General features: G+C 61.1%; 1 protein-coding gene across 1 annotated transcript; it reads right to left on the bottom strand.

The window, feature by feature from the left end:
- Positions 1–561: 561 nt before the first annotated feature.
- On the bottom strand, positions 562–27,349 carry MAP2K3 (mitogen-activated protein kinase kinase 3). Its single transcript, XM_023653697.2, has 12 exons — positions 27,115–27,349; positions 13,167–13,233; positions 12,794–12,842; positions 11,671–11,784; positions 11,373–11,492; positions 9,773–9,889; positions 8,742–8,793; positions 7,509–7,636; positions 6,886–6,963; positions 3,223–3,362; positions 2,172–2,217; positions 562–1,597 (listed from the first exon to the last, which is right to left on the bottom strand). The coding sequence occupies exons 1-12, from the start codon at positions 27,161–27,163 to the stop codon at positions 1,514–1,516; spliced, it is 1,044 nt and encodes a 347-aa protein (XP_023509465.1). The 5' UTR covers positions 27,164–27,349; the 3' UTR covers positions 562–1,513.

The following is a 27,349-nucleotide window of genomic DNA, read 5'->3' as shown; positions in this document are numbered from 1 at the left end:
CTCACGGGAGCAAACACTATAAACTCCGTTCTGACGGAGGAAGGTTGCTGCCGCAGCCCAGGCCTCAAGGATCACAGATCCACACTGGACGCTGGCACGCAGGCCTTCCTCTAGCTGCTCTCCCGCCCCTCAGAGCCCTCTCGCAGGAGGCTGCTCCCCGTCCCAAGCCTCAGTTTCTCCATCGTACAAGTTTTGTGTCTCTGGACAAGTGACTTCAGCTCTCTGGGCCTGTCTTCTCAACGAGGTGACAGTGCCAGCCCTGGGTGCAGCACCTGGCATGTGCTCGGCGCCCTGTGCATCTGGCAGTGAATCCTCAATGACAGTGGGACAGCAGCCCTGCCAGCAGCCTGGGCCTGCTGCTCTGTCCAGCACCTGGCACAGGGCCTGGGGCCTGCTCACAGCCCCCTGGGAACTCTGGTGTCCTCATGGATGAAGGCTTAGTGGGCAGGCCCCTGCTCTCCCTACCACACTGCCCTGGCCCTGGGACAGGGGTCCTTCTAGGGCCACAGACCTTCCCCGAGGAGTGGGGCTTGCCCTCATGATACACAGTCTCACAGAACCTTTTGTGCCACTTTGTTTTGTTTTGTTTTTAATTAAAACAGCAATCAGATAACTGCCCTAAGCCATTAGGGATAGGACCCAGGATGGGCAGACCTTTCTTCAAAAAAATATATTTTCTTTTTTTTTTTTTAAACAACACCGAAAGCAAATCCACAGCCCCTGTGGAGCCGGTCCCCAAGAATGAGCTGGATGGTTCCTCTAGCACCTCTCTGAGCAGGGACTTGGGCCCGTCCCGAGACCACAGCCAGAGCAGAGGGCGGGTCTCGGCCTGCTGGTCCCCAGGGGGTGGCAGAACAGGGATCGGCTCCACACCATGCGAGGAACACAAGTCAAACCCACAAAGCAGGAGAAAAACTCAAGAGGATAAATTAAAAAAAAGTGAAACGACACCCTGGAGGTGGCAGGCCCGGGGAGGCGACCCAAGTGGCCTTAGGGCCCCGTCTGCCAGTGCTGGGGGGGGCCTCAGGAGGCTCTGGCATCTCCCTGTGGGGGCTCAGAGGGATTCACGTGGCTCATCCACCTGTGCGTCCCCCCCACTGATGCTGGGACCGAGGTGTGGCCACCCTGGGCCAGAGTGTGCAAAGTCCATTCAGTCAAGAGATAAAAAAATATACAACTTGGGTGGCATCCAGGCCTGGGCTGGGGCAGCGGCCTGCACACAGGCACAGCTGCCTTCTCTCTGAGGGGCAGCAGCATCTGGCGGGGGGCATCCAGGCCCCTCCAAGTCCAGGGTCTTGGGGGCTGGAGACTTGGGGTCCTTGGAGCAGCACAGGCAGAGGCACTGGTGGGGCCCACCTGGGGACCCCAGTGGCCGCGTTCTTTGGCACTTGGGACCAATGGCCTGTTGCCAAGCCCAGTGGGAGCAGCCCCTCCGTGCCCCCTGGAGCGCCCCGGCCAGGACGGCAGCAGCTTATGGGTGCGGACCAGCGCTGCTCCCCCAGAGGCGCCGGCCCTACGAGTCCTCCCCCAGGATCTCCTTCACAAACGCAGCAATGTCCGTCTTCTTGGTTTTGTGCAAGGTGAAGAAAGGGTGCTCCTAGTAGGGGACAGGAGAAGAGTGAGGCAGAAGTGCCCCCACACCCTCAAATTAGCCCCAGCCCCTGCATGCTCCTCCTGCCTGGCGAACTCCTACTCATCCCTCTAGGAGCTCTGCCCCCAGGAAGTCCTCCCTGCTAGGGACAGCGCTGATGGCTTCCTCCTCAGCCCTCCTCCAACCATCTTCTGGCCACGCTAAACTCACTTTTCCCCACACATGCCAGGCCTCTGACCACGATGGGCCTTCTGCTTGGAATGCCTTCCCCACCCTCTCCATCAGCGGGTAAATCCTTATTCATCCTTCCAGGCTCCGCTCAAATGGCACCTCCTCTGTGAAGCCTTCCCTGATGTCTTTGGATAAAATGGTGCACCTTCTCGCCACCCCCACCCTCTGCACCACCCACCCCAGCACTGCCTGAGCCCCACTCCACAGGGCCTGGCCTGGATGAACGCCTGCCCTAGCTCCAAGACTGACTAATGCAGGGGCCGGCCAGAGGTGCTGCCCACCTCTGTGCAAGGGGATGCAGCCCCCTCCCGGAGAGCCCCACCCAGCCTCTGTTCCCGCCCACACTCACCATTAGCTCCAGGTAGCTCATGCGCTCTGCGGGGTTCTTCCTCAGGCTAGGAGAGAACAGGGCAGGTGGGCCGGGCCGGCACCGAGGAGGTGAGTCCAGCCCTCACCCCTGACTGGGCAGTGAGGGGACTAAGTGCTCCTGGGGCTCAGGGAAGAAGGGCGGGACTGTTCTGGGGAGCTCCCGAGGGTGGAGTGGGTCTGTGGGTGCACACGACAGAGGCCTGGGCCAAGCTGCTTTGCTCTCGGGTTGTAGGCTCTCTAATCTCTGTCATGATTGGGGGAACTCCCAAAGATCCCAATACCAAATGACACCAAACACTGCAGTCACCAGTCACACCAAAGGGGCAACTGCTCGGGGGAGGGAGGCCCCAGCCGAAGGGGTCGAGGGGACCAATGACCCTGTTTGCCAGGCTCATCTGTTTTCAGTCTTTCTTATCTTCCAGTAAAAAAAACAAAGGCTACAAATTTTCCTCTGAGTACCTCTTTGCCCACAACAGAGATGTCGATATGTTCTGTTCTCATTTTCACTGCTAAATAGATTGTAATGTTATATTTCAAATCTTTCCCATAACCCACAAGTTATTTAGAAGAATTTACTATGAATTTCCATGAAGCTTTTCCCTCTTTGGTCACAGACTTCTTGTTTTATTTAATTATGCACAGAGAACATGACTTTGCCTTTTTTCCTTTTTCCCTATTTGCTTTGTAATCTCAAACACAATTTTCATAAGGCTCCCGTGAGCATTCTTTAATTTGGCACAAAGTTCTAAACATCAATAAAAGCAAATTTGTTTATGCTATTCAAATCCTCTTTTTGTTTTCTTTTTCAGTCCACCTGCTCTGTCCATTTCGAGAAAGACTATATTAAAACCTCCCCAAGGACCACAGTTTGTCAGTTCTCCTTGTGCTCTATTTCTGCCGTGCATATTGTGATGCTATGCTGTTTGGGTTTATTTGCTAAAGGAGAAGGGGACCAGCCCCAGGGCAGACGGGGGATCTGGCCGGGGCAGGAGGGAGTGCTGACTGGGGCTCGGGGAGGGCTGGAGACTCACCACTGTGCAGTGAAGTCCACAAACTCGGGGGAGAAACGGTCAGCTGGGAGCTGGGGGGACGGCTCCTCCACCACCTGCTTCAGCTGCTGGAAGGGGGTCCCCCAGGACTCATAAGGAAAACGTAGAATGGCCATCTCGATCTGCAGTGGGGACAGTGGCACTGGTCAGATGCCAGGGGCTGAGCAGTGAGGCAGGTCAAAGGGCTGACAGGTGACATCAGACCAAAGATGAAAGCCAGCGGAACACAAGCAGTTAGTTCCTCTGACCCAGCTGGCAGAAAGACCTGCCATGGTCAGGTTTTCAAACAATCTGAATTTGGAAGATTTTACATAGAAACCCAGGTTCCAGCTAATCTGGAAAAATCAGAGCTGGCAACCCTGGGCCCCTTCCCGCAAGGCAGCAGCAAGGACCTGGATGGGCAGCAGGCCGCTATTTAGCACAGCCCCGCTGTGCCCGGCATCTCCGGAGTGTCCTGGTGTCTGCTGCCATTTGTCGGAGCAGCTGACGCCGAGGTGAAAGGACACATGAGGTCTGCCTGGGCCCTGCCTGGAACAGCGCAGAGGCTCCTCGCTGCCGGCCATGGGCACCATGGAGGCCTCGACTCAAACAAGCACTTCATGTGGGCAAGTGGCACCTGAACAGATCACTAAGCACCACGCCAGGAAGGGCCTTCCCACACAGCTGAAGGCGCCTCTCCAGCGAGGCGCAAGCCCCAGACAGAGGACACCACGCAGGACGGGGCCTTGTCTGTGTCCCTTCACGGGACAGGCCCAGGCTTCCTCTGAGAATTTTCACTGATGCCAACAAGCAGAAGGGAGTGCCCCAGCGGCCTGCCTGAGTTTATGATCAGGAAAACAAAAAAGTCTCCAAACCCTGACAGAGGAATCCCTTTCCTGGTAATTTTTTCTAAAAAGCTCAAAAAATGAAAAAAACAAAAAAAGCATCTGAGCACGAAGCTGCACAATGTGGTGTCACCTGTGACAGCAGATGTGAGAAGCAGCCTAAGTGTCCGGTACCAGGGGCCAGCCTGCCACAGAGCAGCGGGCGTGGCCGTAGCCTTGAGGCCACGTGAGGGCAGAGCCTTCCAGGCACCACCCGTGTCTCCACTGAGGCCCTTTCCACTTTCCAGCCAGTGGCTGCACTCGGGTACCCCCAGAGCACCTCAGGGTGGGCTCCATGAGGACCGGAGGGAGACCACCAAGGGCGTGCCTGGCACACAGCACCTCACTGGTCGTCCCCAGGATGACTGCAATCTCCAAAGGACAGAACACATGGGCAGCTGGTGGCCTGCTGTATCCAGGGCTGGTGGCACTGGCTGTGGAGTCTTAGGAAGAAAGGCCTGCAGGGCTTTACAACAGCCCAGAGAAAGAGGAATGCCATGATGCTAGGAGGAAAAAGCAAAATAAAAACTCTGTATGTTTTTTGAAAAGAGCCCAAACATCTAGAAGGAAACACCTAACGGTGGCAGCTGACGACGCGGGAAGGGCTGTGTGCCTGTGTGTGCACAGCCGCGTGAGCTGTTGCTCCCTCTGATGTCTCCTCTGTGGGTTCCCGGAGTGTTTCTGTTACTTGTCCAACTTGTGGGGAAAACCTAACCTGCCCCAAGCAGCTGATCCCCCAGGGCGCCTGCCAGGCCCCGCCCACTGCACAGTCTATCTCCCCTGGAACCTGGGTGGGCCTGTGACTTGCTTTGACCAACACAATGAGGCAGAAGAGGGGCGGGGCCACTCCCGAGCGAGCACTCAAGAGCACTCCCCTTGTGGAAGCCAGCCCAGAAGGCAGAAACGTGAGAAATAATACAGTCTTTGGTTTCAGTCCTAGGTTCTGGAGCCATCTGTCACACAGCACATGGCAACTGAAAGGTGCACTGAGCACACACTTGTCCACCTTCCACTGGAGACAGCAGAAGGTCCCCAGGAATGAGGACGGATGAACAGACAGAGGCGGGAGAAGGGGCAGCGTATGTGTGGGGTGGTCGTGAGCATGGTCTCTGGCACCCACCAGCTCTGGAGAGTCTGTAAATACAGCAAGCACTTGCTCTTGTTATTTTTTAACTCAGGAGTTGGAAAACTCTTATCTGCAGGGATAGTATCCACCTTTAGACTTTGGATATTCCTCTCCACTTTAAAGAAAAAAACTTTAATTGAAAATAACGTGTCGGCAGTATTTTTTTTTTTTTGAGGAAGATTAGCCCTGAACTAACATCTGCTGCCAATCCTCCTCTTTTTGCTGAGGAAGACTGGCCCTGAGCTAACATCTGTGCCTATCTTCCTCTACTTTATATGTGGGACGCCTGCCACAGCATGGCTTGACGAGCGGTGCATAGGTCCACACCTGGGATACGAACTTGTGAACCTCGGGCCACCAAAGCGGAACGTGCGAACTTAACCGCTGCGCACGGGCTGGCCCCGCTGTCGGCAGTATTAAGGAAAATGGACGGTATCACCCAATTCCACGTCTCCTACAAAATGCTTGTGATTCTGTCCCTTCCCCATCTCTGTGTACAGACACAGCTCACCAAGTTGGTCATATGACGGTGACAGGACCACGATAATAATAATCACAATATCAGTACACCCAGAACTCTCACGTCGACCCTGAACTCCCACTGCCACCCATTCCCTGACCTCCCCTGGACCCACCCCAGCCCGCCTCAGGGCCTCGCCCCACACCCTCGTGCCCCCTTGCCTCCTCAGAGCTCGCAGTGCTGTCCCCACCACCCCAGAGTCCCAGCCCCCCTGCTCCTCTCCACAGCGCTCCACCTCACACACTTCACTGACTGGTTTGGTGACTGACCACTCCCTGCCCCAACACGAGGAAGCCAGAGGGATGGGGCAGGGAGCGTGCTGACACCAGGAAACGTCAGGGACAAACTCACACCTGGACACTCCAGGGAACCCTGGAGGCTGGGATGGGGGCGGGGGGACGACGACACTCAGGCTGGCCCCGTTTCTCTGTGCATCCAGGTCTCAGGCCAAGCCCCCTAGCACTGGCGGGGGCTTCACACCGTCATCGTTGCTGTCCTCCCAGCCCGTTCTCTTTGTGGATGCCAGAACGGCCTTTCTAAATAACTAACTTACCCTCGACCCACACCTGAGCTGAGCCCTGACTCGGGCAGGGCGGGGGTTCTCCCGGGCAGCTCTAGAAAGAACACGAGGTGCATGGGCCCAGGCCTGCCCCTGGACCTCAGATGCAGCCCCCAGCCCAGCTGAGGGCTGGGCATCCGCCCCACCCGACCCAAGCCCCACAGGCCAGGACTGAGAGCCCACCCACCCCACCCATCCTACCACGCCCATGGAAACACACCAGGACCCCACAGGCAACATACTCCTCACAGAGAAACGATTCTTTAAAGATTTTTACCATTTTGCTTTTGAAACGACATGCATACCAGGAGCTCCGGGGAAAGTGCAATGGACAAGTTACCCCCGACATCAAGAACTCTGGTGAAGGGCACACCTCACTGCCAGGGAAGGCATGCTGCCTGCAGACACTCCCTAAGGACAGTGTCGCCTTTGATGGCACAATTCCTTCTCGGGCTTTGAAGCTGATGCTTTTGTCCAAGGCCTGAACTATGTCACGGGCCTCCCAAAAGCTCAGACTGGGCACAACCCTGGCCCGCGCCCACGCCCGCCCCTGCCCGCCGGGCAAGCCACACGGTACCATGGTGATGCCGAGGCTCCAGACGTCCGACTTGACATTGTAGCCCTTCTGGTTTAGCTCCGGGTTGATTCTCTCGGGCTGCAAGAGGGCCAGTGAGGTGTGAGCTCCCAGCCCAGGGGCAGGGGCTAGCCTGGGGGCCGCCCAAGGCTCCCTCAGCTAAGTTAACCTCCCATCCCAAATTGAGGGGTCAGTGCTCATCCTGTCTCAGCTCCCCAAGCAAAAGAGGAGAAAACCAAGGCCAGTGAGGGCCAGGGTCTTGCAGTGAAGGCCCAAGTCTTGCCTCCCAGCTACCCCCGGGGGAGGGGGGTGTCCCACATTCAGGACACTGGGGGAGGGGCAGGACTGCACAGACCCCACGAGCTGCCTCTATGTGGGTGTCTGCGAAACTTATCATCCAAAATGGGCACTTGGGGGGCACAGTTAATACCAGGGGTAGAAAGGAGCTGCCTGGGCAGGCTGGGTGGCAGGTTGCCTCCTCTGTGGCAGGAAATACGGAGCCTAGGGGAGGCGATGGACAGAGGACGTGGCCAGAGAGGGTGAGACCTGGCAGTTTTCTCCCAGGTGTGTCCTCTCCTGAACCTCAGCCACGGCCCAGGACTCAGGGTGGCGCAGGGACCACTCACAGCCATGTAGGGCTTGCAGCCGGCATCCATTGTCTTGGCCACAGAATCCACCAAGTAGCCACTGATCCCAAAGTCACACATCTTGACGTGGCCCTCCTTGTTGATGAGGACGTTGGATGGCTTCACGTCTGCCAGGGACAGAAGACACCTTTCTCAGCTCCGGGTTGTGGTGCTCGACTGGAGGCTCGTTCTATGCCCCAGCCGCCCTGGAGAAGATGCTGCTGGGGCCCAGGCAGCAGATGAAGGACTGAAGCTCCGAGAGGCACTGCCCCAGCCCAGGGTCACACAGCTGGTGGCGCAGCCAGGACGCGCCCCACCTCTGTGTCAGTACTCCGGACACGCAGTCAGGAGGCAGAGCCTCGCCCCAGCCACGCAGCCTCACAGCCAGGCCTTGGCCTCCGCTTCCCCGCACCACCTCTGGCTCTGGGGTCCTCCTGGGCCAGAGGGACACTGACGGGGTGAGAACCAAGAAACCAGGCAAACGTCCACGCCAAGGTCGGCAGGTCGGCCAGGTGGCTCAGGGCAGCAGCTCGGACACAGGAGGCCGGCCTGCGTGATGAGCCGCCTCACGACTCGGGTCAACATGGAGCGGCTCAGGTGAACGGCTGGGTTCCTCCAGCAATGGCACACCCACAACACATCACCCCACCTATGGGCTACGGAGACGCGCATGAGGACAGACATATGCAGAAACAGCACTGGAATGTTCCATGCTCAAATCCCAACAGTGATGACCTGCGGGTGGGGCTGGGCCGGGGTGTGGGGGATGTGAGGGCAGGGACTGACCAGGAAGGGCTGAAAGAATATTCTGGGATGGGGTGGAGGGGGAAACGCTGCATCTCGACACAGCGGGAGCTGCACAGTGTGAACTCCGGTCAGACCCAGTGAGTGCTAACTCCGGTGTGGATGCTTCACGACCCACAGACAACAGGTCAAAGCAAAACCAGCCAGCCTCCCCAGAGCAAGGTCCGTGTGGTCCTTGCTCTGAGTACCAGCAACTCTAAGGGAGGTGGCGGGCTGAGGAAAATGGCTTGGAGAACTGGAGAGCGGCCTGGACTGGGAAGCAGGCTCGGCTCCCAACCCCAACAGGCACATCAGCATCCATCACCCCTCAAGCCTCAGCTGGCTCCTCCTGGAAACAGGGAGAGGCCCACGTGCCTCGCAGGCCTGGGCGAAACCGTGTCTGTGAGGAGCCTGCGGGCCGCTCTCCCTGGCCGGCAGCCGGGTACTGACCTCTGTGGATCACGGACAGCTTGCTGTGCAGGTGCTCCAGCGCCCTCACGATCTGGCATTCGGGAGAGGGACAAGGGAGAGACAGGACTGACGTGACTCCGGCTGCGTCAACGATGACAGCCATAAGCCTACCCCCGAGCCCGTCTGTCCCCTCTCCCACATCCACGCCCAGCCCCTCACTACCCCAGGCTCCTGTGCGCACCCCAACACTGGCCCCGCTGTCCTGGCATTCTGGGTACAGACCACCGGCCTCCTGCTCCGCTCTGAGCGGCCAGGGTCTCGGGCCGAGCCTTTACTAGAGAAATGAGCTACCCGACACCCTGCAGAATGGAGACCTGTGACCCCCTGGGCAGCCGTCCCCACCCCCTGCTGGGCTCTGTGTAGAACCCAGCCCTCTGCAGGCTCCCTGCCTCCTCTCCTCTGCCTCAGCAGGGCCAGTGGCCTACGTGCTTGGAGCCATTCCCCTCAGGAACTACCCCACAGAGTCTGACTCACTACCCAGGTGGAGGATGTGTGAAGCGCCCCCAGGGCAGTAAGGACTGGGAACCCCAGTACGGCTGATTCCGTTTCCCTTTTTCCTTTGACTGCCGGGATGCTCAAGCCCAGGGTTGCTGCCCTCTTCTAGGAACATTCAACCTCAAAAGGCAAATATTTGGACGGACCTCTCTTTCTCCCGACTTAGCTTGCACCTCGGTGAGCTCCTCAGGGCGTTTCAGTAGGAGGAAGTTGGAAATGCTAAGTCCCTTTTCAAAATGGCCTCAGAAGCTCAGGACTTACACACACAGACCTGGAGCTCTGGGAATTGCTAAATCTGAGCGGCTCTGGGAGCCCCAGGCTACGGGGTCTCCGCAGCAAGAAGGCTGCGGTCCCGGGTGGGAGCTGGGCCTCCAGGGGGCAGGTGCAGGCTCAGGGCCACAGCTCTCCACCCAAGACACACCGCCCAGCCAGGCTCTGCGCCTGCCGCAACAGGGCCGGGGCCTCTGGCTGTGTATGTTGAACCCCCAACCCCGCGGGGGCCTGAGGCCACTCACAGACACGGCGATCTCCCCCAGAATGTCCTCTGGAATCGTCATGTTCTTTTCGAGCACCTTCCGGTAGAACTTGTCCAGGGACGTGTCCATGAGCTCCATGCAGATCCACACATCTCCCTGGGGTGAACACTGGAGGTCAGCCCGGGCCCGCCAGGGCTACTCCTGTGACGGGACAGTCTGCCCTGTGCCAGCGCCAGCCCGCCCCCCTCAGCCCGCAGGCACTTACTCAGCTGCCAACTCCTCCACTCTGCCTCCCAAAGTCTCTCCACCTGCCTGCTGCTCCACCCGCCAGGTCTGCCTGTGCTGCCAGGTCCACACGCCAGCCTCCCCCAGCTCTGTCGCCTCTGGTCTCCCCCAGTCCCCTGCAGCTGGTCCCTAACTCCAGTGAAGTTTCTAGGGAGAAGTGACTAAAACAAGCCTGATTGTGTCACTCCAACAGGGGCTTCAGGGACCAGGCGCGCCAGCTGAGCTCCATGACCCAGCCCTGCAGACCCCTCCTTGCCTCAGTCCCCACAGCCCCCAGCACACATGGCTTGTCCCAAATCTGACCTTGGCAGATGGTTCCCTCCTCCACTTGCAGTGCCCTAACCCTCACCCCCGCCCCAGCGCCCCAGCATCTCCTGCGCATCCTTCAGGAGACCTTCCGAAAAGGCTGGGCGCAGCATCTCACGATCTTGGGGTACCCGCAGGCCCCTGGGCATCTCTGGCAGCTCTGAGCTGGCATGTGGTGAGGCCTGGGCGTGCGTCTGTCCCCCAGTGGCACAGGGACAGACATCCTGCGCCCAGCACAATGCGGGTGCTTAGCCAATCGGATGACTGGATGATGAAGTGCTGACCCACCACTGGGTCTAGTGCAGCCAGCAAGCGCAGAGACCCGCAGGTGCTCGAGGAGCAAGGCCGGGCATGGGGAGCCCTGAGCTCACCCCCGAACTCTAGGTAGTGACTCACCAGCGCAAGCTCAGCGCACCCAATCCAGACTCCTGGTCCCTGTGGGCACCCCACCCCAGCCCTTCACGCTGTCCTCGGCAGAAGCCCACCCTTCACCCTCCCTGGCCTAGCTCTCAATCCCTCTCTCACCCCACATCCAGTATTTCCGGTAGACCAGAATCGGACCCCCACCCACCTTCACGGCAGCCCCTGGTCAGAGCCCCACCCCACTGGCCTGGACGCCGGCGAAGCACATGGTCACACAGGCAGAGCCGTGCAGCACACTCTAGAGTGCCAGGCCCCGGGCCACGTCATTTCATCATCATGACAACTTTGTGAAATAGGTACAATCACTAGCCTCATCTCACAAACAAGGAAACTATGGCACAGAGCGGGGTCCTGACAGCCAGGAAGCAAGGGAGCCAAGTGGTCCGGCACCTGGCCCGAGCTCTCCAGAACCTGGCTCTGCGGTGTGACAAGCAGGCAGGGCCTCGGTGTCACTCACACCTGTGAGCACTGGCACATGGGAGCACTCAGCAAGGGTCTGGGAGTGATGCCGGGCTGCAGGTTGGACCGACGGGGCAGGTGTGAGCATGGAAGGCAGGTGGAGGGCAGCCTGAGCTGCCAGTCCCCTGCCCAGCACCCACCTCCCACCCTCCCACCAGGACCACACCTCTCTGAAAAGGGCCCCATAGAAGGTGACGGTGTAGAAGCAGTCGACCGTGCGCATATTGACATCCAAGTCCATGAGCAGACGCTTCTGCTCCTGCGAGTTCACGGTGTCCCGGATCCGCTGTAGGGGAGAGGACGGTGCTTCAGGGGCCACGCGACAGGGGTGAGCACCTCCCTGTCCCTTCTCTGAGGGCCAGGAGCTCTGAGGGGTACCCACAGGCAGGCTCAGCCCCTAGGCCTCCTCCGGGCAGCCTCCAGGTGCCTTGGCAGGGTTGGGCTGGGGCGGGGGCTCTGCTCACCTTCACAGCCATGATGGTGCCACTCTGGGCATGTCGCACCTTCTCCACCACCCCATAGGCCCCTCGGCCCAGCTCCGAGATGGTCACCAGGTCATCAGCCTCCACCTCAAAGTTCTTAGAGGACAGAAAAGAGAGAGGGTTGGTGGTGGCCAAGCTGGGAGCCAGTCCTCACACCTGGCCCAGTGGAAACAGCTGGGGCAGCAGAAAGAGAAGATGGCCAGTCAGTCAGATCTGTCCCCAAGTCTTATACCAACCACTTTCTGCTGTGTGGCCTGGGGCAAGTCACTTCACCTTTCTGAGCCTCCCATCAAAAATGCCCAAAGGCTGTGGCGAGGCATAAATCAGACGGCCTGTGCACGTTCCCAGTGGCGCAGGAGCCCCAGGGAGAACCCCCTCGCCCACCCCAAGGCGGTGCTGAGAATCAGTCATTCATTCCATCAATCTTTATGGAGCACCAGCCACATGCGAGTCCCTGTTTCAGGCACTGGGGACGCAGAGATGACAAAACAAAGGTCTTGCTCTCAGATGGGCAGTGTGGGCCACCTACTCTCTCTTGTGAAAGACAGATAATAAGGAACAAGCAAGTAGATGAACAGGACAGCAAACAGTGACGAACATGGGGGGAAATAAGCCTCGGAAGGGCTGTCAGCCAAGGAGAGGCCCCCAGAGCGGAGTCTCTGCCTGGAGACCCTCGGCATGTCCTGTGGGGGACGCACAGTCCCTGAGCCAGCATCTCCATCACCGGTGCCCAAGCCATCAGGAGGTGCATGTGAAATGCAGGGTCCCAGGCAGCGGCGTACCTGAAGGTACAGCCAGGAGTGCATGTTCAACACGCTGTTCCCACGGGTGACGTGGGCACACGTGGCCCATGACCCAAACTCTGAGGTCAAGAAACTTCAGACCAGCTCTGGTTCGCAGGACCCTGGGGCAGCCCCGTTCCCGACAGGAGGGCTGGAGAGTGGGTACCAGGGCCACACGGCCGGCACCCAGGGAGCAGGCTCCTCGCCAAAGCCCAGCTCTGTCCACCCCCCACAGCCGTCCCAGGGGCCCCAAGGGGGTCAGACGAAGACACTGAGGCTCGAAGACACGCAGGCCTCAGCCCAGACGAGCAGCCCACACCAACCCTGTCTCCAATGGTGATGAAGGTCCGGGAGTCCAGGTTCCGGGGCGGTCTGCAGGGAGAGAGCAGGCCCCGTGAGCCTCCAAGAGAGCCGCAGCCTCCCCGGACCAGGACCGCCGCCAGCAGGGGCAGAGGCCCACCCCAAGGCACCCCATCTCCGCCACTGCGGAGCACCCATGCGGTCACACGGACACGGCGGGGCCTCGCCTTCCGCCTCTGCGACGGCGAGAAGGGCACGGGGCCGACCGCAGGGCCTGCGAGCCCCATGGCCACCCAGCAGGCCCAGCTCGCAGGAGGCGCCGCTGCTGGCTCCCTCCACCTGCCCCTCAGGAGGCCTCTCCAGGCTGAGCTGGGGGAGAAACTGAGGCCAACTCACGTGGGGTTGGGCACAGGAGGCTTGGACACGCAGGTTATCCGTAAATCCCTCTTCCTCTTGGATTTTCCTAGAAGAGAGTGAAGGCATGGGTTCAGGTCAATGCTCAGTCAATCCATGTCCTGGGGGACCCTGGGTTGGACAAAGCTGGGGACAGAGATGACCCAGGCCCCCTGCCCTCCAGAGGCCCCAGTGCAGAGACAGGCTGAGGGTCAGTGTGGTCAGCGCTGGGATGGGGTCCCGGAGCCTCTGGGTGCCCAGAGGACGTGACCAGCCCATGCTGGACAGGCCCAAGCACTGCCAGTGCTGCCGGGAGCCGGCTGCAGGCCGCCACCCAATACGCACCTCCGGGAAGACAACACCTCAGGTGCACACTCCCAAGGAGACGGCTCGTGGCAGACCTGCCCCCACAGGGTGCCGCCAAGCTGCTGCTGAGCCCCACCCCAGGGGACGGGGCCACGTCTGAGCAGCCTCTTGCCAGGCCCCTGCTCTCCCACCCCAGGCAGAAGGCCTACGTCCCAAGTTTCTGTTAAGAGCTGAAGTGTGCCCCCTGAAGATTCATCTGTTGAAGTCCTGAGCCCTAGCACCTCAAAGTGTGACCCTAATGGAGATGGGGTCGCTACAGAGATGACCAGGTCATAGTGAGGTCATTAGGGCAGGCCTAAGCAACATGACCAGTGTCCTTATAAAAAGGGGAAATCTGGGCACAGAGAAGGACATGCACAGAGGGAAGACGACGTGAAGTCACAGGGAGAAGACGGCGGCGTGCAACTTCCTCCCTCCCGGCCCCGCCCACACCTTGATCTTGGACTTCCGGCCCCCAGAGCTGGAGACAGGAAGCTTCTGTCTTTTCAGCCCCAGGTCTGGTCTGCGGTGCTTTGTCCTGGCGGCCCCAGGAAACTGTTACGGCCTCTGTCCCCTGCTGTGGTGCTCACCGTGGCGGAGGAGCATCTAAGGTACACAGAGCTCCACTCAGGTCCCAGCTCTGCTGCCCACCCCTCCTCTGAGCCTTGATTTCCCCATCTGTCACCCTGGACCGGATGCTCACCTCAGGGGCGGCTGGGAGGCTTGGAGTGGACGCAGGCTGAGGAGCCTCTGGCCAAAGCCTGGTGCCCATTTCTTTCCCATCCTGAAAAGTTCCTGCCTTGGCTGCCCTCTCTGAGGGCACCCCAAGAAGATGCTCCCTTCTCCAGGGCAGTGGGCAGCCTGAGCCCTGAGGTAGCACCTCCCTCACCCTGACCCCTGAGGACAGGCCAGGGGGATCACCTCCCCAAGCCACACTGTGCACACTCTTGGGCTGGCTGAGAGCGTGGCCAGGCGCCTGCATGCAGCTGGCTGAAGGGGGTCAGCGCACAGGTGCTGGACGGTGCACGGTTCGGAGGCACCATGAAGCCTGGTGGCGAGGAGCAGGGCGGGCTGAGTCTGGAGCCCCCACTCCCAGGCACCTGGCAAGGGGCTCCATTTTCCAGAGGAAGAAAGGGACTTGCCCAGTCACCAAGCATGCGGGTGGCCAAGCTGGGACCAGACCATGGCTCCCTGGAACCACCCCGTCAGAAAGGTGCCGCCCACACACCTGCTCCTGCTGGGCGTCCCTCCCACCTCCCGGCCAGCCCACCCCCTGCTCCGCTCGCAGTGGCGTGCACCAAGCACTGGGAGGCCGCAGGCCCTGCAGCCACCTCTGAACCGGCTCGGAACCGGTCAGTGGCTGCCTGGCCCTGCTGAGCGGCCTCAGTGCCGCACTGTGAGCCTGGCACGGCCCACACACGCAGGCCGGCACCGCTGTGGAGTGAGGGAAGAGGCTGTCATTGCTGCTGGGAAGATGAGGCCCAGGCCCAGCTATGCTTGGAACTGCACGAACAGCCAGGAAACGGAACGACCGTGGCAGGGATGGGTCCCCGCGCCTGCGCTGGGGTGGGGCAGAGCGCAGGGGTGCTGCAGGCACACACCTGCAGCCTCGCACAGAAGGCACTCCAGGGACCGCCAGATGCCAGGCCCCAAGGTGCATTCATTTGTGCTCTAGCAGCCAGTAGCCCTGACCCAGGCGGCCCCCATGCCCGATACCAAGTCAGTGCCCAATGGCACATTCCACAACCCAGAGCCAGGGGGGTCCACTGTCTCCACACCAGCCTCTTGGTACAACTCTACAGGCAAAAGCATGGGCTCTCTCTCCCCATGTTCAAATCCCACCTTTGCCCCTTACAGGCTGGGTGACTTTGGGCAAGTCTGGACGCCTTTCTGAGCCTCAGTACCCTCCTCTCTACAATGGGGCTGGAAAGAGCACCCGCAGTGGAGCCCTTGTGAAAGCAGGAGCACAGCGCCAGCCGACCTGGAGGCCTCAGGGAACGACTTTCCACAGACAGACGACAGCAGCAGCTGCAGCACAGGCCGCCCAGCGATCCCGCCCAGGGAGAGTCCCAGCTGCCTGACGACGCCCCGCCGCTGCGCCTCCGCCCACTTCACAGGGACGCCTGCGGCCAGGCCTCAGGGCCGGGGCTCCCCAGAAGCTCCTTCACCCACCAAAGCGACACACTCCGACGCAGCGGCAGAGCTCTCAGCCTCTCCCTGCCTGGGGAGACTGAGGCTCCGAGGGGAAGTCGCAGCACAGGGAGCCAGGGGCCAGCTGGGTCCCTCCTGGACCTGCAGACTCAGAGAGCCAGTGGCCAGCAGCACCCGCAGACCAGCCAGGCCTGTGCTCTCCCCGACGGGCCACGCTGGGCGCCTCGGGCGGCACAGAACCCCGCTCCCTGGCTCTCGGGGCCAGCATGTCCCCCAGAAGGAGGGACACTGAGAAAAGCGAGGCCACTTCTGGGCTCTCCCTGGCTGAGGAGCCACCGCCAACCTCTGGCGGCCGAGACTGGTGCAGGCCGCTGGCCACAGAGCACCAGTTCTGCCCACGCTGAGGCCCGGCGGACGCTCCTCTCCGCCCCTCAGGTCCCACATCTGTGACGTGGGGCACGGAGAAAGGCCCGCCCGCCGGGCAGGAGTCTCCTCTGCCGGCACGAGGCGCGGGCTGCGGCACACGGTAGGCGGCCCTATCCTGGCCCATGAACGGCCGCCAGGGTCACCGTTGCCTCTCCGCAGCAGTAAGAGGGTCCATCCTAGGTAGCGGGGGTGACGGGCAGCTTTTACTCTTGACTCGATGCTTTTGTAAGCAGAAAGGAAAACACCTTCTGTGAGAGGTCAGCACCTGCTCGGGCTCCCTACGCTCAGCCCAGGTGCACCGTCCTCTGGCTCGGGCCTCATACCCAGCTCCCGCCTGGGAATTTGGGAACGTCGTAAGACGTGCTCCCCCTCACCAAGCCTTAGTTTCCCCATCTGCCAAGGGACTTTCCGTGCCAGGCGGGTGAGGACCACGTGAGGAGGAGCGCGGCTCACAGTAGAGGTGGGCTCCCAGCCACCCCTCTGCCAGGCCTGGGGAGGGCCAGAGGCTGCGGTGAGCACGGGGGCTGGGCGGGCTAGGGAGTGCGGTCCAGCCTTCTTGCCCACCTGCCCATCAGGGTCACCAGACCTGCGTCTGGAGTGACACGGACTCCACGGGGCAACCAGGCCAGCTGTCAGAGGCCGTGCTTGAGGTCACCATGGAGATGGCCCAGAAACAGGCCGCAGGCCACCAGCTGCTGCCACCGTCCACTGAAGACGTCAGCGCGGGGCCCAGATGGCCAGGCAGCCTAGGGCTGACGAGGTGCAGGCCCATGGAGGCACCCATCCCCACAACAAATGGAGGATCACGGGCCACCACCGGCAAACCACAGCAAGCCCGCCAGCCTCAGCCTGCAGGGCCCCAGACGGGCACCACACCAGCATCGGCGTGTCCTCAGTGGGCCCCTTCTCCCAGCAGCACCACAGGCAGGGAACATGAGTCCAGCCACTGCCCCGAGGGACACAGACAGTGCAGCCCACCCCCCGCCACCTCACCAGCCCTCGCCATTCCTGGAGTAAACCACCTGCTTTCCCGCCTCACGGCTTCACACACTCTGTTCTCTCTGCCCAGAATGCTCTTCCCTGTGCCTCATCCCGGCTGATGACCCTCACCTTTCGCCTCTTCAGAGAGGCTTTCCTGATTATCCAGCTAAGCCCCCGTCACTGGCTCTCCCTGTGCCCAGCTGGCTTCTCTCTGTCACTTCTCACAAGTCGCCATTCTGTAGTTACTGCTCAGAGGGAGCTAGCAAAATGCTCATGAGCACTGACTCTGGAGCCAGGCAGACTGAGTGCAAACTGCAACTCTACCACTTCCTGGCTGTGTGCCCTCAGGGAAATGACTTAACCTCTCTGGGCATCATGGCTTCAACTGTGAAATGGGGATAACAGACCAACCTCCCAGGTCATCAGGCATGTCCAGCGAGGTTATCCGTGGCATGCCTTAACAGTATCTGACCAAGGAAGATTAGACTGAGCCATCTGGAAACGTGCAGTACCCAAGATAGCGCCAGGCCCCCAGCCCCAGAAACCACTGCAAATAGTCCCAGCAGCCCCAGAGGGCAGTGTGATTGTGGGTCCATTGTGCCAAGGTGGTCAGAGAGGAGAGGGGCTTGCCTGCGCTCACAGAGGAGTCTGTGGGGGGCGTGACACAGGTCTGTCTGGCCTCATGACCAACAGGGCCTGAGAGAGGCCCTCCCCTGCCGCCACCCCCAGGCCCAGGGAGGTTCTACCCAGACTGGACTACGCCCTCCTTCTTGGGGCCCGTCCCCAGGGATGGGGAGGCAGGGGCGAGCAGCCCTCAGCAGGGACCCTGCCGGCCTTGCTCAGTGTGGGGCAGACCACTCCACACCCCACACACTCAGCCACACCCCACAGCTTCCCAATGTATTATTCCCACCCCCTACTTTTGGGTATTTCAGGAGCTTCTCGCGATTTCCAATCCCACCAGAGAAGTCCTGGGCCCTGAGTGTCCGTGCCCCTGAGATGAGGGACTATGTGCCACTGCAGAGACACGGGAGACCAGATGTCCCAAGGCCACCCAGGCCCCTCCCAGACCTGCCCCACTCAGCTGATCACCTCTTTCCTGTGGGGGGTCCCCTGGAGAGATATCGAGGCCAACCCACCCCCACTACACAGGTGGTAAACTGAGGCCCCGAGAAGGGGACAGGCAGCAGATTTGCCTGACAGCTGCTGTCTGTGGCCTTGACAAGCCCAGGCCTGTGCCCCGCAGCTGACACTCAGCATCCGTGCTTGCTGAGGTCGTCACACCAGCGCAGCGTTGCTGCTCCACGGCGGGGGCACTCAGAGCGCCCAGCTCACGGACGGGCACTGAGGCGCAGAGGCATGAAGCAGGAACAGCCAAGACAGGCCTCAGAGCCATGTCTGCCCGAGGCTGCATCCTCCTCCCCACGGTCTCTCTGAGGAGCTTTCAGGGGCCACCACAACCAAGCACAGGCAGGGAGCAGGGACAGACATGGCTCTGCAAGCAGGGGCCAGCTGGGCCCCCAGTGTGGCAGGGCCCTCTCCCCAGGTCCCAGACGAGGGGAGGGCTCTCTCTTTTACTGAACACCTCTGCGTGCCAAGCCTGGCCCCTGCTGCGGTCCCGTCTGGACCCCAGTCCACAGGCAAGCAACAGACGGGGCCGTGCAGGCCACTCCACCCCACTGCCTGGCCTCTCTCCTCCCAGCCACGGGGTGGCCACCTGGCCCCTCTGCCTCTCAGGGCCTTTCTCATCTGCAGAGCACACGGGAAGGACTCAACATCATCCCTTCCCCAGCGAGCAGACAGGGCTCCGCCCTCCCGAAATGACGCTCTGGTCACAGACTTGTGGCAATGTCTGAAAACATTCTGTCACAACTTGGGGGGTGCTACTGGCCTCTAGTGGGTAGAGTCCAGAGACGCTGCCCCACAACCCAGAATGACCCAGCTAAAACCGGCCACAGTGCAGGGCTGGACTCAGGCTACGGGGAAAGACAAGACCACAAAGGAGCAAGGGAGCACCCATGGGAGCCAGTGCAGGCGACTTGCAACGCGTCCCCGCATGCTCAGCACTCTGCAGGAGGAGGCTGGGGAGGGGCATTGCTGAGGCGGCCGGGAGCCGCGAGAGCCAGGCCGGTGCAGGCACAGGACGTGGGCCGAGGGAGCGAGGCAGGGAGGCCGAGCGGCGGGGCACAGGGAGCAGCTCACGGGGCCAGCGCCCTGGAGGGTGACTCGGCCCTGTCCACGTGCCCAGCTGACCAGAAGTCCACTCATGGAGCTCAGCCCTGAGACCCAGCTCCCAGAAGGAAAAGAAGAGCGGGAGGCAACATGGGCGAGCCGGGCCTGTGCTAGGCGCCCCCCTGCTCCTTCGAGCGGCTTGGCACCCCAGAGGCAGGGACGAGCAGGACCCGCTGCACAGAGGAGGACGCGGAGGCCACGGCGGGGAAAGCCAAGGCCGCACGGCGGGGTCGGAGGGAGGAACGCTGGCTCCGAGAGGAAGGGAGGCTCCAAGCGGAAGCAAGAAACCACCTTTCCGTACCTCTGAGACCCTCCTGACAGGCAGTTCCAGCCACCAAATGTGAGGAATTTATCAGAACAGAGCAGGAAGGAAGAAACCTCCTCGAAGCCGCATCCAGGCTGCTGTGGCCCTGGGCCTCGCGTCCTCCTCCGTCTAAAGGGGGCGGCTGGGCTCCCGGCAGCAGGCCCGCTTGGCACTGGACGGTGTCCAGGAGGCTGTCCAGCACAGGCAAGGCCAGAGGCCCACGGACTCACCCAGGGTCACACACCAGGGCAGCAGCAGAGCCAGGACTTGAGCTCCCGGGCCTGTGCTTCTCCCTGGGGCCACCAGATCCTGCCTCCCCACACCTCAGCCATGGCCACGACGGCCTGCCCCCAGCCACGCTGGCAGAGGCCAACAGAGACTGAGTGAGTGGGGAAGGAGGAGCTATGGCATCAAGAGACCTGAGCTGCTGTGTGACTGTAGGCAAGCCACACCTCCTCTCTGAGCCTCAGTTTCCTCTCTTGACATTCAGAGTGCGAAGGCCTTGACCTCCAAGAGAGTTGACAAGCTAAGCTCCCAGGACAGACCTATGTGACCTCAGGCAAGGAACACCACTCTAGGCCACGTACCCTGCCGTGAGTGGTGACAACACACCACAGTGCTGGGGACCCGTGGGGCGAGAAGAGAGCGGGCACAAAACGGGTCGGATTGGCGGCAGCCCTGGCCCTGGCCCAAAGGCCTCCAGTCATCAAGGTGGGTCCCCAGACCACAGTGTGGGCCCCGAGACTGTAAAGCCCAAGCCCTAGGCTTCGAGAGGCTGCAAGTGGAGGCGTGTTCCCTGAGCGACGTCGTCGGCCTGCCCAGAGCCTCGGGGGCGAGGCTCCCACAGGCTCCCCTCGGGCCACCGGGAGCATGGACAGCCCGGCTCCAGCTCGTGAAGACAGGAAAAGCACCTTTCCTTAACAAACGCTGTTCGTGCCTTTATCACCATTAGTATCAAACAACATCTTATAAACATGGGGTCGACAGGGAGAAATAGCTAAAAAGACATTCTTGGAGGTAGAAACGCCAACACGTAGCTCAGGTGCAAATTCAGCATGGCCTGGGCACCTAGAATGCCCGTGGACTCAACAGTCTCCTGGCGGGCCTGAGGGGTGGAGTCTCATTCTCTCTGTGGGGCTGGGAACAGGGAGGCACGGGGGTGGGGGCACAAAGGGAGTCCAGGAGGAGCCAGGCAAGACCCAGCCCCTCCCACCTGGCCGTCCCTACAGGCTGGCCCAGGAGGCTCTCACTGCCCCTTCCTGCGTCTGCCCCAGGCAACCCGGGATGGGGCAAACGGTGCCAGTAGCAAGAGGGCACAGGGTAGCCCAGAAGGCCAAGGCGCAGACTCACAGAAGGACAAAGAAGGTAAGGGACATTCTCCAGCCCCCACCCAGGCCTCCTGCCCACACCGCAGCAGCCACTGACAAAATGCTTACTTACTGGGTGCAGAGCAATGCTCCTCAGCTCCCTATTTACTCCCAATGGTGCCCAAACACCTCTGCTGACATCCAAGACCCTTCATGTGTCACTTCACACCCACTGGCTCAGGCAATCCTTAAGACAAACCTTCCAAGTTGGTAGCACAGTGTTAGCACAGTGATGCGTATGAGAAAAATCAGGGCTGTCAGTACAGCTGCACAGGCCGGGCACTGCACAATTTGCGCCCAGGAATTTAAGATGCACTTAAAGCAACAAGAACAGCAGCTGCACACACTCATATACACTAACTCTGAGCCAGCCCCCACACTCACACTTCCACTTGTCAACACACTGAATCCTCCTAACAACCCTGCCACTTAGTTTCTAGTATCAACCCCACGATGCCAATGAAGAAATGGAGGCCACGCAGCTCGTGAGTGAAGCTGAGACAGGCCTGAGCCTGGCAGCAGCTCAAGCCTCTCCCCACCATCACACAGCAGTGCTGGCCCCACGGACGACAGTGGATTCTGCAGGACACTGAGCTTAAATACACCACATGTGCGTTAGAGCTCAATTAAAAAATAATAAACAAACGATTAATACAAAAGTCAGGACAGCTGTTAGGGAGATGCCATTCCGAGGGGACTGAGGGCACGGCAATCCTCAATTTTTTTATCTGGGTATTGGGTACACAGAAGTCATTTTATTTTTATTTTTTAAAATACAGAGGTACATTCTACATATGCTTTTGATGTCTATGATATATTCACAATTAAAAACTTAAAAAGGAACAGAAGGCCACACCTGCCGGCTGGGGCCTGGCCAGGAGGTGTCAGCACTGCAGGGCGCAGCCCGGCCCAGGCATGGCAGGAGGGTCAGTGCAGAGCCACTGGGGAAAGGGCGCCAGCTGGGAGGGGCAGCTGCACATGGCCTCCCCAGAGAAGCCAGGTGGGCCCTGGAATGCCAGCTCAGCCATGACACCCCAGAGAGGACCCTCAGGGCAGGGGAGGGTGACAGGGACCTGTGATGGGGGGAGCCCTGGGCGGAGCCTGGTGGCCCTCTCGGGGTCGCACGCAGGCCCAGACTTGCTGTCTGGGAGTTGCAGAGGGGCCCACCACGCTGCCACCCCACTGCCCAGCCCATCTGCTCTGCATGCCCTTTCCACGAAGCTTTCCAGGGTCCCATGGTCACTGCTGGGAGAGGCACCCACAGAAGCAGCTGGGCAGGCCTGACCACGTGGCAACGCCAAGAGGCCCAGCTGAGGTGGAGGCATGGACCATTGCTGGGGCTGCGAACACCAACGTCAGTGGGAGCTGAGCTCAGGGCAGCCCTGCTCACAGCCCCATCCAGCTGGCATGGGGCTCTTGGTGCAGTGTCCTCCGTGCTGCTCCCAGCATTCTTCCTCTGAGGCCCAACAGTGACACACTGCACCTCTCCTGAGACACTGAGAACGCTCCCCACGGCCGCCTGCTCCCAGCCAGGCCCTGCATCCCCGCTGCTCCCCCAGCTTGGCCCTACTGTCCACCGACACACCTGACCTTCAATCTGGACTCTCAGAACCACTGCTCCCAAGGCCCCCTTCTGCTCCCCAGGCAGAGCTCCTCGACAGTCGGGGCACTCCTGGCTCCCCCGGCCCCACAGCCAGCACTGCGCCCGGCACCAGGAAGTTCCACCCACTGAGGGCGGGCCGAGGAAGGCGCATCCTCCTGAGTCCCTGGCCACACGTTGGGGGAGGAACACCTGCAGAAAGAGGCAGGCACTCAGGCCTCTCTGTGCCCCACGGGCCTCCCCAAAAAGGCCCAAATGGCAAGGGAGCCCCCAGCTCCCGCCTGGGGACCAGTGGGGAAAGAGCCTGGTCCATTCTGGCTGGCATTACAGGACCTGCAGCCAGAGCGTCCTCATGTCAGAGAGCTTGTAAGTCCATCACCGGCCTCCCCATCCACCAGTGCACAACTGCCATGACCAAAGCAAGAAAATAATCCCTGACGCCAAATGTTTGACAAACTCCATCTCCAGTCTTCACCACCACAAAGCAAGGAAGAGGTGTTTACTCCCACTTTACAGAAGAGGAGACCAAGGATCAGAGAGGGCACATGAGGAAGTCAGGAAGCAGTGGAGCGAGTCAGAATTCCAACGCAGGCCCAACCAGCCCGCAAGCCCAGGCTCTGCTCCCACTTCCTGTCTTGTCAAGGTCCTTTGTGGACAGAGGACAGTCTTGCTGTGCCCAGGGCCTGACACTTAGCAAGAGCAGAATGAGGCAGTCTCCATCCATCCTCGTAGCTGCCAGCGGGACAGTCAGGCAGGGCCCCACTCCCACTCGCAGGGGAGCAGACCGGGCCTCTCCCCTGGAGTGGGCCGTGCTCAGGGCTCTGCCGTTGTTTACGGAGGGCGACGCCTGGACAGACCAGGCCTGTCCGACAGCACACACAGAAGGGGCTGGGCTGGGCTGGGCCCGTGGTCATCACTCTCCAGGCCTGTCCTCCGGGAGCTCACACTGACCCCGCACCAGTCCTGCTCTCAGCCTCCCAGAGCGCCCGCAGTGCATGCGAGCCTGAGGAGCGCCGGGCCGGGGGTGAACGGCCGCCGCCACCTGCTCCTGCTCCAGTGCGACAGGAAGCAGGGCCCTTGCCTAACAGAGGAAGTTCCTGGGCGGGGCGGGCACAGGCCCAGGAGGCCCGCCGGGGGTCCCAGCCCAGTCCCAGGCCCAGGAAGCGGGTCGCCTCCCATGTCCAGCTCAGGGCCAGAGGCCAACCTGCAAGGCCAAGGCTCACAGCCCAGGCCTACCCAGCAGCTGTGGCTTTGCCCCTCGAGGTAGCAGCCAGTCGGCCAGCATGCCCAGGAGGTGAGTCAGCACCCAGTGCCCGCTGACTCACCCGCCGGAAGCCCCCGCTGCCCGGCCCTCTCCCAACACGGGCCGCTGAGCACTCTGCTCCCTTCAGGCCCTGCGCCACAGGCTGGCTGATAGTTTCCTGTGCGTCACGCCAGGGGTGGGGGAAGTCCCCAAGGTGCCACCCTCCAGGCTTTCCGACAGCCGGCTTGGGACAGGACCTGGGGGCGGGGGCAGCAGCCACAGGAGGCAAGGTCAGGATGCAGACAGTGCTTGCCCCCTGCAGCCTCAGTGTCCCTGTTGGGCAGCCGGGAGCCACATGAAGACCAACCAGGAAGAGCCTGCGGGGGCAGTGACAGCACGTGGACGGCGCCCCTGAGGACAGACGGGGCTCAAGGCAGCAGACCCAAACACGCGCCTACCAAATGTGCCCCTGCCCACTGGCCCAGCGCCAGCTACCCTTGGCCTCTGACCCCAGCCAAAGATGGCAGGTGGGCAAGGAGGCCAGGGAAAACCAGCAGGGTTCTAGGGCCTGGGGCCTTGCACACTCCCAGAAAACTGCACCGGCCTGAGGCCTGGAGGACGGACGGGCAGGCACCCGGCGCAGGCAGGAGGTGCAAAGGCACAGCTTCCTCAAGGCCAAGCACCGACCACGCCCTGCTTGTCCAAATTCCTCTGAGAAGGTGGAGAAGAGCATGAGGCTGGGGCCCGGGCCCGGATGGGGAGGGCACAGGGGCCCTCAGCACTGCAGACTCCGTCCCACCACTCCCTCTGTCTGACCTCAGTCTTGACATCTGTCAAATGGGTCAGACTAAAGCAGCATGAAATGTGCCAAGTGTGAAGGGCTGTGCACGCAAGAGGCATCACCTCTGGCTCAGTCCGTCCTCCGGCCCAGGACGGCCTCCTAGACGGAGGTGCGATGGGGGGTGGAGATGTCCCGCCAGTTCAGCTCAAGTGGCCAGCCCAGGAGTGGGACGCAGAGGAGCACTGGGGGGACCTGTGGAGACACACAGCCCTGGATGGAACCCTAGCTCCATCTGTCACAGCCATGTGACCTCAGGCAAGGCACTGAATGCCTCTGAGCCTCAGTTTCCTCCTCTGTAAACAGGGCTGTGAGGAATAAATGGGAGAGCACGTTGCACACGGAAAAACCTTGATAAGTGGGAGCTCTTGGGATTTTTGGTGAGGGGGGCATTGTGGTTCCCCACACCTCTTTCCACAGACCCCAAAGAGGCTGACAGGGTTCCTAGGTCTTATGGAGGCCCCTAACCCTCCATCCAGCCCTCCCAACATTATCTGTTACCTCAAGCCACAAACTGGAAATTCATCCTGGCCTTCTCTCTGCAGAGGCTCAGAGAGGGCAATCCCAGGACTCAAGTCACACAGCATATGGGGATTGAGCAGTATCTCCCCAAAGTGCTTTTTCCCTTCACATCCATAATCCCTCCTCTCCCTTCACAACCCTGCAACTTGAACTCTTATTTTGATGAGACATTCCCTGTCTGGAAGAGCTGAAAGAGGCTTCAAAAACAAACACTGCTTCCAACCTCTTCCTTCTACCCATGAAAACACTGTGGCCCAGAGAGGCTGACGGCCCTGCCCTAAGTCCCACAGCACCGACCAAGCCAGGCCTAGACCCTGAGCTGGAGAAGAGGAGAAGTGTCTGATTTCGCGGTTCTGCACGGGGGGAAGCCTCTGACTTCCCGGTTCCCAGGCTCCACGAGGTCTGCACAGTACAAGTCCCTCCCCAGACACCTCCCTCCCCACTCCCGAGTGCCTCCCGCGTTACTCACAGCCGTTGGGCAATGGTCAGGGATCCAGCCTCCCGGACCTCCCACTTACGTAAGACGTAATTATCCCGCCCACCCGCCGGCCGGCTGGGCTCTGGCCCACAGCCCGCAGCAGGGGCAGCGAAGAACCCACAGCCTCCCCAGGACCCCACATGCCCTCCCACTACCTGGGCCCCTCCAGGGAAAGAGAGGTAGAGACAAGCCCTGATTAGAGGCCCACTAAGTGCCAGCTGTTACCCTTCTCCCCCTCACTCTGCAGCTGCACCCCAAACAGAGGCAAGGCCTTGACCTTGCATGGCTGAGGCCCTTCCAGTAAGAAAAACGGTAACAGGAACAAGACGCACAGCAGCCGTCCCTGCCTCAGCACCCACCACGCGCCCTGCCCAGGCTGAGCTCTTCAGCTCGCTGCCCTCGCTCGCTTCAAACTTAGCACTCACTACCTTAGGTCATACTCCGGGGGTCCACTCCCACTTCACAGACACGGAAACCGAGGCCCTCAGGCACCTCTGTCGCTGGTGGGAGGCAGGAGCAGGTCTAGAGAGCCAGGAGGCAGCCCCCTCATTACAGCTACGTCCAATTAGGAAGTCTCTCCCATGACCCAGCCTGCTGAGACTCCGACAAGCCAAAAACGTCCTTTCCGCCTCCTGCAAAAACCCCCTTCGGCCCTCAAGCCCCGTCCCCCCCAGCACGACAAATCCTGCTGCCACAGCCACCACCTCACAGAAACGTCAGGGAGCTAGCTGGCTGCTTGGAGGAGACAAGAGCAAGCCAAATTGCACGCCCAGCACCCTGGCCTAGCAGCTCGCCCAGGACCCACCCATAGCAGAGACAGGCCAGGTAGCCGTCAACCCTGGAGACATCGGGGCGCAGGAGAGGGTGAGGTCCCCAAGTGCACAGAGAAGCCTGCAAGTGGAGACAAAGAGCTGACAGAGAGAGGCCGTGCATTAGGGCACGGTGGGAAGCCAAAAGAGGTTGCTGGGGGCTGCAAGACGGGGTGCAGGCCGGCCAGGATTGGGGCGATGTGGGGCTTACAAGGATGGAGAGAGCTGGGGAAGAACAGGGATTTCTGAGCTGGAGTGTGGCCAGGGCACCACATGGGGGGGCCCGGGGAGGATCCAGTGAGATCCCCAGCAAGGGAGCATCGCTGGAGCCCAGATGGGGAGTCAGCGAAGTTCAGCCCGGACACAGCCCTGCGACCCAGAAGTGAAGGGGGCCGGGGGCAGGATCGGCGTGAAGCCCACCTGGATCCAGCTGAGGGGCCCAGATTGGGAGAGCTCCTGTCCAGGGTGCAACTACTGCCTAAAGGAGCAGGTCGGAGGGAGGCTGCCGACCCGGAGCGGGGCGATCAGACCTAGCCCTTCCCCTGGCTCCGGGCCGGGATGCAGTCCCGAGTCGGAAGCCGCCGCCGGGTCCGGGACGGCTGGGGTGGGACCGCGGGGGCCGGGGGCCGCGGCGCGGGCCGGAAGGCGCGCCTACCTTTGGCCGAGGGCAGGCCGGCGGGCTGGCTCGAGGCGGGCGGCTCCATGGCGCAGGCGGGTCCGGGGCGGCGGGCACTAGTCGACAGGGCGGCGGGCTCGGCCCGGGCGGAGCGAGCTCATGGCCGCGGGCGGCGAAGGCGGCGGGGACGCGCTCCACGGGCGGCGCCGGGCGACTGGGCAGCGCCGCGGGCCGCCGGACGGCGCCGACGCAGGCCCCGCCCCTGCCGCCGATT

The sequence above is a fragment of the Equus caballus genome, chromosome 11 (assembly GCF_041296265.1).
Source record: "Equus caballus isolate H_3958 breed thoroughbred chromosome 11, TB-T2T, whole genome shotgun sequence".
Taxonomy (NCBI): Eukaryota; Metazoa; Chordata; class Mammalia; order Perissodactyla; family Equidae; genus Equus; species Equus caballus.
The sequence above is the reverse complement of the archived record's forward strand: the minus strand, read 5'-3'. Positions and strand labels throughout refer to the sequence as shown.

Coding starts and splice junctions, on each gene's coding strand:
- MAP2K3 (XM_023653697.2), bottom strand. CDS start 27,163: ATGGAGCCGCCCGCCTCGAGCCAGCCCGCCGGCCTGCCCTCGGCCAAA. Junction 11,493..11,670: donor GCACCATCATGGCTGTGAAG/GTGAGCAGAGCC, acceptor TCTCCCCTACAG/CGGATCCGGGACACCGTGAA. Junction 9,890..11,372: donor ATGGGGCCCTTTTCAGAGAG/GTGTGGTCCTGG, acceptor TGTTCACCCCAG/GGAGATGTGTGGATCTGCAT.